General features: G+C 35.2%; 1 protein-coding gene across 1 annotated transcript in view; it reads right to left on the minus strand.

Moving 5' to 3' along the window:
• Positions 1-722: 722 nt before the first annotated feature.
• Positions 723-15,111, minus strand: part of Slc38a6 (solute carrier family 38 member 6) — a 54,974-nt gene continuing 40,585 nt past the window's right edge. Inside the window, exons 8-16 of the mRNA XM_003472499.5 lie at positions 14,758-14,816; positions 10,410-10,475; positions 10,116-10,169; positions 8,367-8,446; positions 7,934-8,034; positions 2,798-2,922; positions 1,361-1,505; positions 1,158-1,252; positions 723-991 (exon numbers count right to left, since the gene is read on the minus strand). Coding sequence (XP_003472547.2) covers positions 911-991; positions 1,158-1,252; positions 1,361-1,505; positions 2,798-2,922; positions 7,934-8,034; positions 8,367-8,446; positions 10,116-10,169; positions 10,410-10,475; positions 14,758-14,816 — 806 coding nt within the window. The 3' untranslated portion in view covers positions 723-910. The remainder of the gene's footprint in view (positions 992-1,157; positions 1,253-1,360; positions 1,506-2,797; positions 2,923-7,933; positions 8,035-8,366; positions 8,447-10,115; positions 10,170-10,409; positions 10,476-14,757; positions 14,817-15,111) is intronic.

Consider the following 15,111-nt stretch of genomic DNA (forward strand, 5'->3'; position numbering starts at 1 on the left):
TAAGCCAATTTATTCCTCCAGGTTCTCATCCTGTGGACCATGAAAAAGTCCATGAATAGCAGTGGGCAAAGAATAGGGTATGGTTTATTATGAAGAACAAAGAAAAGCTCTTGCTAGCGGAGAGGGGCTCCCAGGGAGGAAACGCTGAGGGGCCTAAATCTAGGGGCTCACATGCAGCCATGCACCTGAAAAGGGCAGTTTGTCATTGGCAGGAGCCTTCAAACTTGTTGGGTGTGCAAAAATGAAAGTATGCTGTTCCCACTGTTGCTGGGCCTCCAAGGTCAGGAAAGCAAACTTTGTTAACTCTTTGTCCTCTGTGTTCCAATTAGGCCTTTGCCCTCTATGCTCCATGAGGCTTGTACCCGAGTACTCCGGTCCCTAACCTAATCTGCTGACCCTTGCCCTATCTTCTTCATGATCCCAATCATACACTACTCTAGAAAAGGCAAAGCAGGGAGCCAGTAAAAAAGATCAGAGGTACCAAGAATGAATGCTACTGTCAGCTCTGGACTTATTTACAGTGTTCCAGTATGAGCTATCAAGTGTAAAGAATGGAATAGACTAGCAAAAGACATTGCTAACAGGAGAGGCTAGGTATGTTGAGGGTGCAGTACAGGGAATTCTCTGTATCTTCTGCTCAATATATCTGAAAACACAAAACTACTCAAAAGAGTAAAGTCTTTTAATTTTTTAAAGCCCCTATTAAAGACCAACTCAGTATATTTACAAATATCTTGAATTTATTTTGATTAAAACTACTACATTTTTGCTTTCCCTAACATATTGTCATTTTCTTCTGTTCTGTTAATGACTTTCATTAAAATACAGTTTTCATCCAAGGTGTCTTCTAGAATTATTCTTTCTTGCTTATAGAGGTAAATTATTCCTCATAAGTAGGAAAATATTTCTTTCATTTCTTGATCCAATCAAAAATGACAAGCGCTAAAGTAAAATTCCCAACCAAGATTCCGGAGATGAGCAAAACAAAAGCCTATGGGAGAAAAGAAAAAAGAAAAAGAAAAAGAAAAATCAATTTCCCTTCTCAATAATATATTTTATATTTTAAGATATATTAATTTTCTGACATAAGTAAAATAACTTAAAATGACAACTCATTTCTTAGAATACAAGTCTTAAAAGAAACAAAAAGAATCTACCCCGAGTTTTTTCCATGAGAGAAAATCCTCTCTGCTAAGTTTAAGATAAAACAGTCCTGGGAATACAAAAATCAAACATGTTGATGTACTGGCACCTGTAAGTTGGAGGGAAGAAAAGGAAGATATTGTTGGATTCAGATGTGAGGTACTTTAATAATTTTATTCATTTTATTATGTTAATTTTTTTAAAATGAAAAACTCACCAATTACACCGAATACATTTCTAATGTCAGGAACATATATTGCAAGTAAAACAATAATAATATTGAGTGCTAGAGTGATCAAAGTGTGGCGAATCCATGAGAATGGAAAATTGGAGAAAAATATCATCATTAAAGCTTTTCTGGCCTGTTTGAAGGAAAAAGAAAAACATTCAAGCAAAGGGGAAATATCAAAGGTAAAACATTTGCTTAGAGAAACACATGTACAGTAACCATGATATTCTTATATGTCAAACTATATAGATTCCAAAAATACAACATAATCTAATATTATAAAGTGTTTACATATATAAACTGTTTGTATACATAAGCTTTTTCATATGAGCTTCATACAAAATATTTTGCTTTGATTTAAGAAAAAAATTTCATTGGCAATTTTTTATGTTGTAACATTTTTTTCCTGTCTTTTTGAGACAGTATCTCATTATGCAGTTCAGGCTGGCCTTGGGCTCACTGTTCTCAAACTCAAGGATCCTCCTGCCTCAGCCTCCTGAGTGCTGGGATTACAGGCATGTACCACCCTGCCCAGTTTACATTGTGTAACTTTGAAAATTACCAACAATAACACTGTGTGATGAAATATCAAAGAATCATTTTCATTATGTTCAACAGAAAAACAAATGATCTAAAACAGAAAAAGTCATGCCATGGGAAAGAAATACCATTTACTATTTTATTTTATATTGTCGTTTCACAGCACGTAAATATGTTATAGGTCACTACACTTCCAGTGCTGAGGCCACATCCACACACATTCACCTGGTCCCTGCTGCAATGGTGGCACTGCAGTTGGCTTAGGTTGGGGGAAAAGTCTTAAGGGTCCCATTTAAAAACCCAAACAAGCAACCACCCTCACAGTAAGAGATTCACAACATTCACACAGAAGCACTTAGACCTGAGACCTTGTTTCCGTCTTCTCAGAAATTGTTAAGATTTTATGTACAGCAACTAGATGCAGAACAAAAGTTTGTTCTGCCTGAAATAAATTATAATTCTAGAGCAAGTAAAACATCTTGACTAAGATTAAACTAGCATGGCTATGTGAAAATAAATCTACAATAAGCCAGTAGAACTTATTTTCTGCAGAGTGAATTTCTCCTCCTCCTGCACATTCTTTTGAAAGCAGAATACATAAACTTCCAAAACTTTAGAACTACAGTCTCTAAATTGGAAACAATGCTGCGGAGAGCGTAAATCTAAACTAACTCTCCAAAAGCACAAATTAGCTTAGTGGTTCACTGTTATTTTTGTGCTTTCATGGGGCAGTATGCAAGTATGAGGTCTTTGATCAATTACTTAACAAATGAATAAGATATACAAGCCTCCATGTGATTCATAGGTTCTAGTCTGCAAAGAATTAGTGCTGCCATATTAGGGAGTCCTGCTACACTAAGTAACGAAACTTTTAAACATACTTACAGGGAAGTGGATTAGAGGGACTGTCAAAAGCACAGCGAAGAGGATGCATAACTTCACAGCCATGACAACAACATCATGTGGCAAGTATTTACTATAACCTTGTAGTAATTCCGACTCTACTTTGTCTGTAAATAAAAAAACAATAATAAGGACCAGATTATGAACTCTGTACTAAGATGTCATTGATAGCAATATTATTTTCCATTGCTCTAATAGATTTCTGTAGGCGTGGATTCCCATGATCCAAATACATCTCTGGCCGATTCACTATACTATGAAACACAAAGACATAACATAAATATGTTCTTGAAACAGACAATTCTTTGTTCCCCTTTCCATAAAATTAGAAACCAGAAAAGGCAGAATCCCCAAAATTATGACAATGAGAGAGTGTTTTTAAAAGACCTCTTTAGAACTTCTCTGTAATCTGAGGGTTTGAATCCCTCCACTTATTTGCAGAGTTCTCACATGCTTGGTGAATGTGGTTCCTGTGATAACAATATATGATGGGTAGTCAGAGTCACAATTTGTAGGCCTAAATAACGTGTCTGAGGTCCTACAACATGAAAAGGGAGAGTTAGTAGAGCTGTGCATCCAGAACATTTCACTGCTCATGCTGATACGTCTGTCTCAACACAATATTTTAGAATCTTAAAGCTCTGCGCATTTTACCAGCTTCAATGATATGTTACCTGTGCCTGCATTTTCCATGAGAGAGAAAGAAGTGTTAGGCAAATGGCCAACTTAAAAGAGTAACAGTGTTCAAGAACACTGTAACTGCAGCCCGAGGGGCACTCCAGTTTGAGAGTATGTTTTTTGAAAGGATGCTCAGAGGGGGAATTTAAAAAAAGCAAATGTATCTGTTTTCAAGATATATTTCAACATTTAATGGGGAGATAAGATGAATATATACAAAGATAATGGAAAGTGTACAGACATAAATGCACCTAAGTGACACAAAGTCTAAAAAAAAGATTAAGATTCTAAACTGAGACCACAGAGCAGTGTTCGAATCCCAACTCTTATTACCAACTTCTGAATCTCAGTTCTTCCATATTTAAAATGGGGACAATACATTGACCTCTAGCAGCATGCCCCAGCAGGCTGTTTGCTATCACTGAAAGCTCTAGAAGGTTCACCATCACTGACCTCTAGGGTTAATGAGCCAGTGTACATTGGTGGACAGTATGGACTAGAAAGAAAATCCCCCAAGAGGGATGAAAGCATAAGGTTACTGTCATAATCACTGAGAGGTAATAAAAATCTGAACCAGATGTGATAATAGAAATAGGAGAGAAATGAATCACTTGGAGTATTACAGATAAAATTTACACAATATGAGGCAAATGGACTAAATAAGGGACTGAAAAAGAGCCCAGAAATCTGGATTCTATTTCCAAATCTGTGAACTACTGTGTCTTTGGAGATCCATGGCAAGCTACTTTATTTCCACTTTCTGAATCATAAAGTAAGTTATTAACGCTTAACAACTTTGTAGACTTTAAACTGTCCTAGTTATTATGCAACATTTGGGCACTGGCCTCCTCACTAGAGGAACATTTTTCTCTTCCTTACCACATAATGCTTTAACATCTATAATTAGAGCCAGTATTATTAATCGAGGTACATATTTATAGGTCCTTTAATCTGACAAAAATTAGATTATTAACTAAGCCCTGGGAGCTCTGGATAAAAGGATGTCAAGCAATTCCAGAAGCTTGAATATTGAAATTACAAAATCAAGATACGTGGCACAGGTCTACTTTCCACTTTCCCAGGATAAAAACCTTTCTTCTGAGCCAGTCATCTTGTGTTTTGAACTGATCCTTACCACATGTAAGGGATACAGTACAACACACTTCTCTAGATGCAGACTAATCTCTACAAATCTCAGGAAGGACCCAAATGTGACTGCTGCAAGTTATACATGCAGCCTCTGAAGTCAAGAGCCATGCTGTCCTGTTCAGTGCACCCTGTCAAACGAGGGATGACGTTTACAAAGATTATCAGAAAGAACGTGAATTAGCATTCAGGAAACTTGCCTTTAATACTACAAGGACACTTTATCCCTGTTGTCTTCAGTTGCTTATCAAAAAAAAAAAGGGAAGCTTTCATTTCCAGGAAGCTTTCATTTCCAGCTAGCTTTTTTGATAAGATCTCAGGCTCAATCAACAAATTTTTACCATATGAAAGAGACCCACTGCTATCCTGATAGAAAGACATAAGATTTTTTTCTGCTTATAGAAAATCATTAAGAGCAAATCAACCTCTGCATTGTCTGTCTTTGGAAAAGGGATGACTTTCTTTTTGTTCTGTCTGTATAGCTCTTTATCATCTACCTACCCCTACAGGACTTTTCCAAGATGGGGATTTCTCCATTATATAAAATATGGGTACTGTGAAGAATTGGAAAGGATTAGTCAAGAACATAACAGATTTAGTTGTTAACAAGGCAAATTATTACCTAGGAAACATTTAATTTATATGGTAAAACTTTAACTTGTATATTTAAGCAACAATAATGCTGGATGAATGGGTAGATAAAGAGATATGCCAGGAGCTTAAGTAAAACATTTATTATAATAAAAGCTTGGGAATGAAAGAAATTTGAATGGCATTAACAGGTATAGTGTAACAAAGTATAACTTTTTAGGAGGCAGTATGGTAAAAAACGCATTGGATTTGGAGGGAGACAAAACAGGATTTAAGTCTTAATTCCCGTAGTAATTGGCTGCAGGTATGAGCCTAACAGCTTGATTTTAATTAACTCATACTCACCTTGTGGAGTTGTTCTAAGGATTAAATCAGCAACGCATATAAAAGCATCTGACATTTACTTAAATGTTAGCTCAACAAACGTATTAGCAGCCATCCATTCCTACTCCATATCCCTTTCAGTCCAAGCTTTCTCACAGCATAATACAGCTCCGAAGTACCTGATGCTTTATGTGACTATTCTGCAGTCACTCTGGATATTAGGTTTTTCCAGGTGGTTCTACTTATTCACAAGAAGAGAGAGGTATTTTTGGACTTTTCCTCAATATTGAAGATTCCTGATAACATAGTTCAAGTATCTCTAATCTGAAAATTGAAAATCTAAAATGTTCCAAAATCCAAAACATTTTGAATGTAATGTCTCTGCAAATGTTCTAAAATTTCCAAAATTGTGAAACACTTTCTGGTCCCAAAAATTTCAGGTAAGTGATGACCAGTAGTATTTGTGCCAGGTGACAATTTTAATAGTAAAATTTTAAGTAAAAGTTCGCTGTACTATGTCTGTCTGAATTACAAGAGGCATGGCTATATTAGCTTATTAAGACAGAAAAATCTGAGTGACTTAGGTCTATATAAAAATTAATGAACCCAACAATAAAAATAGAACCTATATATTTCAAGAATTTTATCAGTGATGATCAAAAAAGTTTGATAATGTGTTTTACTTTCTTTTTAGTGTGTCCAGCATGGCACCATGCTCACAATGGAAATGCTTTTCTTGATGATATACACCGCACTCTACTGCACCTCTAGATCAGTATAAAAATGTAAGAGTGGATTTAGACTAATGGAATAGTCTATTACACTGCCGAAATAACACAGAGATAGCAAAGAAGGACTACAGAAGGCAATTCCAATTTTCTCACACACTAAAAACTCAATGGTAATATAGCACATACTAAACACTTATAGTTTTATTTAAAACTATAACAAGTTTTTGAACTTATGCAACAATATTGGTGATGATAACAGTAACACAGTACTAGCAGCAGCTCTCATTTGGGAAGGGCTGTTATGTTCCAGGTACTACAGCAGCTATTTTACATGTAACTCATTTCTGCCTCAGTACAACCATATGCAGTTACACCTCATATCACAGATGAGGAAATGAGGATGAAGTAATTTATTTGAGGTCATAGACAAGAGTATAGAAGTTATGTGACCCAGATTTGCTGGACTTCAAAATCCATATTCTTCCCAAAGGAATTAGGAAATGTAACAGTGCAAGCAGATGCTGTCCAACAACTTGTCAGACTTAGGGAAACTCCGGGAGATAAGTGCCACTGCCAGTCATGTGGGTGCTGAAACACGCACACGAGGCCATCACCCAGGAAATGAGTCACGACAGCTAAGTGTCACTCCAGCAGAAAGAGCTATCTGGTCGTAGAGTTGTTATCGAAGTCTTCATAAACTTAAAACTCTATCTGGAATTCGACAAACTGAATGTAACTTGGGTTATAGTATGCTTGTTTGCAAATTGAAGTCTACAAATTAAAGGAGAGCTTATGATTTTTTCTTGTTCTAGACTTTCAAACTTTATTTTTTCCTGAAGTTTTTATGAAAAGAAAAAAAATTCAAAAAAGAAAAACAGCATGATAAACAGGGAATTTTTCCTGTAAAAAAAGGAATTTTGTACTTGTATTATGGATTCAAAAGTATCTTAAGAGAATTAGTAAGAGAGGTCATGGTGCATCATAGAATACACATCTGATGAATTCTGTGATACCTAAGTGTGAAGGAAGAGAGGTGCCTGGCACCTAAGGAGGTGACTAGAGTTCAGTGCACAACTCTTCCCTTTTCAATTTGTTCTTCTGCAATAAGATGATTTACTCTCCCAACCCTAAACTTCCTAGTGTCTAGTATATCAAATACAGAATTTTAAAAACTCAAAAACATTATTTTGTAGAAAAATATGAATGATTCTCAATTTCAAGTTTTACTTAGGTGTTTCAGAAAATAGTTTCATATGAAGTCATTAGTCTTAAACTAAATTTACGTTTTATTTTGTTTTTTGCAGTACTAAGGGTCTAATCTAGGGACTTCACACTGAGCTACATTCCCAGTCTTTTTTACTTTGAGACTGGTCTCCCCTGGTCAGCAAGCTGCCCAGGCTGGGCAGAACTTCTCATCCTCCAACTTCAGCCCCTCAGACAACCAGTGTTATAGATGTGTGCAACCATACACAGCTGATTCACCACTAAAAAGAAAAATACATTTTTTAAGGTCCCAGGGCCACCACAACACTGCACTATAATCCTGTGGCCTGAATAAAGTGACATACCAAGTCAGGACAGTAGTCAGAAATGTAATTATTTGCATAATGATTTATTTTGCCAATTATAATTAAAAGAATATACTTACCATAAAAAGCAAGGTACCCAAAAAGTGCAGCTATAAAATAAATGAGAAAACTTAAAGCAATTGCTGTGTTGGTTACATTCTGCATTCTTCTCTTTGAAGGGCTAAAAGACAAAATCGGCATATATGGAATTCATGAATTGAATTCTACAGAACAAGTATCTTCCAAGCTAGTTAAGAGGATTTCTCAGACACTGAAGATCCAATTCAAGATCCAAGAACTATATATTATAATTCACAATTTGAAATTAGTACATGAAGATTGTATTTCCAGGAAACATTTTCAGTTTGGATGGAATTCACTCTTGTTTTGCACTAACAGAATACAGTGATGAGAGGAAATGATTAATAAACAAGAATGTCATTTAATCTAAAAGCCCTACAAGATAAAAAGACACACTTAAGACATGTGGAGTTTCTCAGGATCCCACAGTACCTTTGAAGCTCGCAGTATATGGGCAAGACTGAGGTATGGCAGAGAAATGAAAAAGCCATAGTTGGGATAGCATAAGCACTCTGAAAAAAAATTTAAGACATTAAACGCTTGTCTATGACACCACTATTATACTTGACAACAAGTTTAGTGCATATTTTTCAAAATATCAAATTTATTTAATGTATCTTATCTTTCATGAATCATCTCTTTATAATACTTTTTTAAAAAAGAGATATACTTATGGACTTATGGCCACCCACAAATATTCTACTTGATAATTGGTTTGCCTATACAGGCCAGAATAACTTTTAGCTTGCTTCCTATACCATACTGCTTTACTACAATCCCCACTACACATTATTTAAGATAAAAATAATTTGGGTTTTTCCTAAAGTATACATAATTTAAACACATCTTACTACCCTAAGTAGCAATAATCTATAATGTTTTTGAACTTGCCTTTACTAACTCAATCCAATGGAATACTAAAAATATTAATCATATCTTTGCACTGGGAGCATCTCTGACCACGAGCTCTTTCAGGGAGAATGAACATCATTTATTTTAGAACTAAAAACTCCTTAAGATTCCACATAACACATAAGCTTTCTTTTGTTTTTATTATTAGAATACCTACAAGATCCAGTGGAAGCTGTAAAAGCCAAAAAAAAAAAATTGCCTTCTAAATGAAAATACTTTACCCCGTGGATGGTAGGGATTTACCTTCTTTTTTCTGCTCTAAAAATATTTTCTCTTGACTAGCTTTAGGCTCTTTAGCAAAAGAAGGCCCAGCTAAAGACCTTTCTTGTGCTCTAATGGCCAGACTTCTAAGATAATGGGAGGAGAGAAGTTATAATGCTTTGTTCTGGGGAATGAGTTTAATCCACAAATTCTTAGCTTCACATATTGCTCAATTTCCTGGCCTGTGAATTACCCTACCTAGATCTTAGGGAAGATGGAGGGCTTTGCCATGTGAAAGATGTGGTAACTTCCCTTGTGGGGCCAAAGAGGCATTTTTCAAGGGATAAAAAGGAAAATTCTGCATGGAGGAGTAACCACATTAATATTCTTCAGCAGTGGACACAAGAGAGAGTTTCTAGCATCTGGGACCTACAAAATGGCACGTCAGCAGAAGTAGAAAGTATTGAGGAAGAAATCTACAGAAATAGGAAAGACTTTTTGTACTCTTCTACAAGAGGTAGAAGCAGAAATTTCCAGTGCCCTGAGGTTCTCAGACAAGGAGAGGGGACTTGGGCTTCTAGTCTCTGCTCCAGGCATCATGAATTTCAGTTTTCAAACACTGGTCTGAAAAGACTTTGGCGGTGCTCTATCCCTGGTCCCGTGTTCAAGTGGTTTAGCTGCAGACCAAAGTTCTACTCACAGGGGAAGAGTTACTGATGTAATTGGCTATTTAGCTTTACAAGTCCAGAGGGCAACAGGAAGTCTGTATCCACAGAAGACCTTATTGGCCAGACCAGACATTCGGTAAATCTGTTCTTTTAGGCAGAGACCCATTTAAAACAGGCTCTATTTTAAAGCGTGCAAAAAAGAAAAAAAAAAGTGCCTGTTTCATAATGGGCCACCCTGCATTAAATAATATTATTCTTCTGGTAGGCAACCCTATACTTAGCACTTTCATGAAAATTAATTAGTTACAGGTACAAAGACCTAAGAGACTCTGTTACACAAATCTCTTAAAACTTGAAATGTGAAAAATCAACCAAAAGTATCTGTTAATAACTTACACACCTCTTTGGAGAAATGAAAGAGCTTTGGTTTACAATCATCTGTAGCATTTGAAATCTGTTTAAGAGTATTGAGGGGGAAAAAGAGAAACCAACAGCTATTAAAAGTCAGAATACAGCAACAAAAACAGTGAACTAATTATTACTAGGCTTTCAAATCAGATTATATTTCCAAACAAAGTTCCAAAATGCAATTTAGCTATTACTTTTACTTTTTTATCAGTTAGGAAAAAATCATTCATTTGCCTCTCTTTTCCTTTTTAGATTAAAAGTAAAAAACATAAACAAAAGCTATTACCTGGAAGAATTCTTCTATATAACTTAATGTCAGAGGACAAGGGATAGACCATTTTTTAATTATTATCTGTAAGAATAAACACAATCAGAATCAGATTTTTTTTTAGCACTATTTCTAATAAAATTCATAAGGAAGTGATTTCAAATAGGTTAATGTTTTAACAAATCTAAACCATTTCAAATAAGATGCTAGAAGACTGTTGGCTAATATGATATTCTTGGTTACAATGGGGTCATCACTTACCAGGTCATGGGCTCAGGGCCTGTGCTAGGAGGGACAGGGTATGTGGTGCTTCACATCTGTTTAGTTGGGATCTTCCCTCTAACAGACTGTTCTGTCCCATCAACTTTCACAACTCCAATGACATCGAGGTATTTTTTAAAAATTGCAGCTCAAAAAGCTGTGTTTACTGACAACAGTATGAAACGATTATTTGTATCAACAGCAGACAGAAATATTAACAGCAGTTTGGGGAAAAGTTACAGGCAGAAATAAGTAGAGCCTCGGTAAAAGGAGACTTCGGGGATTTCTGATGAGTAAGTCCTTCCCCCTCCTTACTTTTCCAGGTTTCTGTTACTTTTAGTAAATCTGGAGAAAGCTGGCTATAATACAAGCACATAGCTAGGGAATGTCAGCTGATAAAAATACATTTTATAAAATTAAGAGAAATCCAGAGGGATGCTGTTTCCCAGAAATACTCAATGAAAAGGTTTCAGCATTTTACTATTGTGGCATCCTGTTCTAAGACCTAGAGTTGTAGGGTGTCAACATTACCACTGTTGCCAGGGTTTTAAGCACACAATTACTTTTTACTCCTGGCTAAATCACAGCATACAAAGATGATAATAAAGGAAATATTTGTCCTTTGTGGGAAATGAGTTGGTAAACACTATTCTTATTCTTTTTTTTTTTTTTTGTCTTTTTCGTTTTTATTGGTATCAAGGATCAAACTCACAACTGCACACTTGGAAGGAAGGTGCTTATGCCACAGAGCTAAATCCCCAGCCCCACTATTCTTATTCCTATTTGGTGTTTATTTAGTTTTGGATTTTAGCAAATTCAGTCAAAATGTTGCTAAGTGGTAAAACAATTCTAAACAAAACACTTTTGGGGCTAAGTTAATGAGTGAACTAAAGACCCACTCAATTGAAAATTTCATTAAAAAAGATGTTTTAAGGGTACAGTGGGCATGCTGCTATGATATTTCTGCTAAGTTTTTATACAAATGAACTCTGCCTTCAAGAAAGATAAACTTAAGGCATTTGTAGTTAAATGGATACACCTCGTGATCATAATAGTAAGAGAAATAAATCAGACACACAAGCTTAAATATCTCATGGCTTCTCTAATGTGAGAAACCCACACTGTAAATAAAAAGCAAAATGAAAGATAATGGGAAGTAGGGAGATCTACAAATCTTCAAAAGAGATTGGGGAGAGATGGAAAAACAATCGGGAAATAAAATGGAAATAGAGCTTTTGCAAATGCAAAGGAGAATGCCAGGTGGGGAGTAGGGAGGGATAGAGGCTGGAAAAAAAAAAAAGGATTAAGAGATGTAATCATTATGTATTACAAGCATGTACTAAAAAACTCCCCACAAACTGCAATGACCAATTTACCAAGAAGAAAAAGATCAGAAGCATAGTGTTTGTTTCTGAAATTTTTTTTTAAGAAAAGAAGATAGGTTCAAGAAGAAGCTGGAGGAGAATGGCCCTTGGTCTCTCTGGAGTCCTGCTGACACTGCTCCACATCCGGCTTCTCACATTTCATGGACAGCTATTTATGGGTACCAGGTAACTATTTTTTAAACCAATTACCTTGAAAAATGGTATTTGCAAGCTATTCATTTATTTTACCAGAGCATCAGTGTGGTGGTGCACGCCTGTAATCCAGCACTCAGGAGGCCAAGGCAGGAGGATATGTAAGTCCAAGGCCAGCCTGGGCTAAAAGTGAGTTTGAGGCCACCCTGAACTGCATAGCAAAACTGTCTCAAAAAGACCAAAAACGAACAAAATTATTTCACCAGTTCTTATTTCTAAATTTTCAAATAAAAATATTTTCAAACAATATTCCAAAATATATTATCATTTCATTAATTAGAAAAATTTGTAAGCAGCCAAGCTTTAAATTATATAAATTCAGTTACCTCAGCTAAGTCCTGTACAAACATTTGTCTCTATCCCACGTCTGTATGGTGGGGCAAGTGGTTGCAGATGACAGCTCGCAGTGTTCACACAGGATTTCCACACCTGTCATGTCTAACACAGCTCTCAGCAGAAGAAAAGCTTCTGACCAAAACCCACTTAAACAATCCTCTATTTTGATTACTGACTTACTAAACTATTATTTAAAATATTGATCTAAGACAAACTTCTGGAATGTCAATGCATGTTTCTAAAGTGGAACAAAAAAAGGGTAAATTTACACCCCCCCATAAAAAGCAAATCCATCAATTTATGAAATTTTAGATATTTTAGAAAGGGAAATGCTAATTTTTTAATAAACAGTATCTGGGAGAACAAATAGAGTACAGATTTTAATTTGTATTATTTGAAGAATATAATTAAGAAAATAATAGTTCTCTGGATTCTTAAAAATACAAATATACAGATTTATAAACACATAATGACAAAAGTAATCAATGAAAAACTGACTACCTCAAAGCTGTTAACATATACACATTTTATTTTCCTAACCATTATGTATTTTAAAACCTATCACTTATAGATTATAAAAATATGTCAATAAAAAAGCAATAAACAACAGTCTAGAATACTTTTCTTTTTCCTGCCATTGACTAAATTTAAACTGTTCACAGGTAAAAATCTGAGAGGATGGTTTGTAAAGCATTACAATAACTGCAGAATAAGCGTATTATTTCCATATGACTGCTATAGTTGAAATCTGTATTGCATTAAAGAATATCTGCCATAACAGAAATGAAAACTACAGTAGACACATTATATCAATATATTTCACCTGTTTTATGCTAGGGCCTATGAAAACTGAATTACTCCTACCTAAGCAATGCTTGGGCTGCCAATTATCTGTGAGGAAAAAATTTGGTATGGTACCTACACTGATTCTCATTTGCTGCACAGGATACTCCTAACCATGTAAAAGCTTCTCAACAATCAACTTAGGATGAATGGAACCTAAAAAGTTCATATTCATTTTGTAAGATGCAAGTAAGAAATAGGGGGAGGAATAATTTTAATGTTAGTAATTTAGCAACTGATTCAACATAAATAGTTAAATATTTCCAGCTTTAAGTGTGTCCAACAGAATACTATGACCACTTAGGTACAGTGGAGTTAGTCACTTCCGCTCTGTTTGAGGAATTTAAAGTTGTTTTGTCCCTGTGTGTCAGCAAACAGTAGAACCTAAGTGAAATGCAATACATCCTGTATTGACAGGTTTGATATTTAGCTAGTATGACTTAACCAGTGATATGTTATCTTGTTCTTATACGTGGCATTTTTCTCTCATTCATTTAATAATGAGGGAGAGTTTAACAAAGCCTGTGAAAAGGCTATTTGGATATGCACACTCTTGGCAAGTTAAAAATGTTTAATCCTATTTCTTTTCACATTTAGACACTGGCTATGTAATACACTGCTATGTAAAGAAAAACAGGTTTTTAAAAAAATTAACAAAAGTGCCATCTTTAGAATGTTAAGATCTGCTTTAGAACTAAAAGGAAAGCAAAAATTCTAGTTCTCTTTTATCTTTATATTGTAAGTATCACGATAAGTTAAATTTATCATATTTCATGTTGCAATAAAAATGAACTAATTAAAAAAATATACCCCACATGTGAACAAAAATAATTATTCCCAGTACTGTTTTTATGAGAATGCGACTATGTTGAGTAGCTACAGCAGATGGGAGTATTCAAGTCCCCAATTTTTATTAGATCTGGTCAAGTATCAGAAACCAAGGTTTCATTAATAGAACACAGTTTCCAAATTTAGATGACTAGTCTCAAACTGACTTGACAGACCACAGCCCAACTGATTCTTTGCATAATATTGTACAGAAATAAACAGGTATTCCTATGCAAAGATTTCTATTCCAGGGCTTTAACAAACAAAACTGGTGTACTTCCCTCTCCAGTTACTGGCAAGAGATGCTGAATTGAAAATGTGGCTCCAGTGAAGCCTTTTTAGGACAGGACATGATGCAGGAACAAAATGATGATTTTTTTGTGAATAAAAGTGCTTTTAAATAACACAGGGAAATAAAATGGGCTACCTCTTCCATTGTAGAACAGTTAAAAGAAAAAAGTCATTTAACACAAGTCCAATTGTAGTAAGGAGATAAACAATGTATTACATTTTAAACTTACCACAAGAGCAAAGAACACCATAAAGAAAAATGATAAACTACTTGTGTAGCCAAGAAAGCCTGTAAAATAACAGTAAAATAAAAAGCAATTTATAAGGAAAGTGATCCTAACATACAACTAAAGCTATACATCTTGGGCATGTTTTCTATTACAGTGCTTCGTATCTGGGGCTTAGGGCTCAGAATAACAACATTCCAGCTATCTGTCACAGATCATTTATGTAGCTCTGTACAGCAGAATTGGAACTGGCTTACCTCTAATGGTACACTGTAAGGAACGGCTGCTCTTTAATGTTCTGCTGTAAAGATTTTATTTTAGTGGGGCAGACAAAATACTACTGCAAACCAAGTAATA

This window comes from Cavia porcellus, unplaced genomic scaffold, assembly GCF_034190915.1.
Source record: "Cavia porcellus strain 051 isolate PalLab524CR breed Dunkin Hartley unplaced genomic scaffold, mCavPor4.1 scaffold_31, whole genome shotgun sequence".
NCBI lineage: Eukaryota > Metazoa > Chordata > Mammalia > Rodentia > Caviidae > Cavia > Cavia porcellus.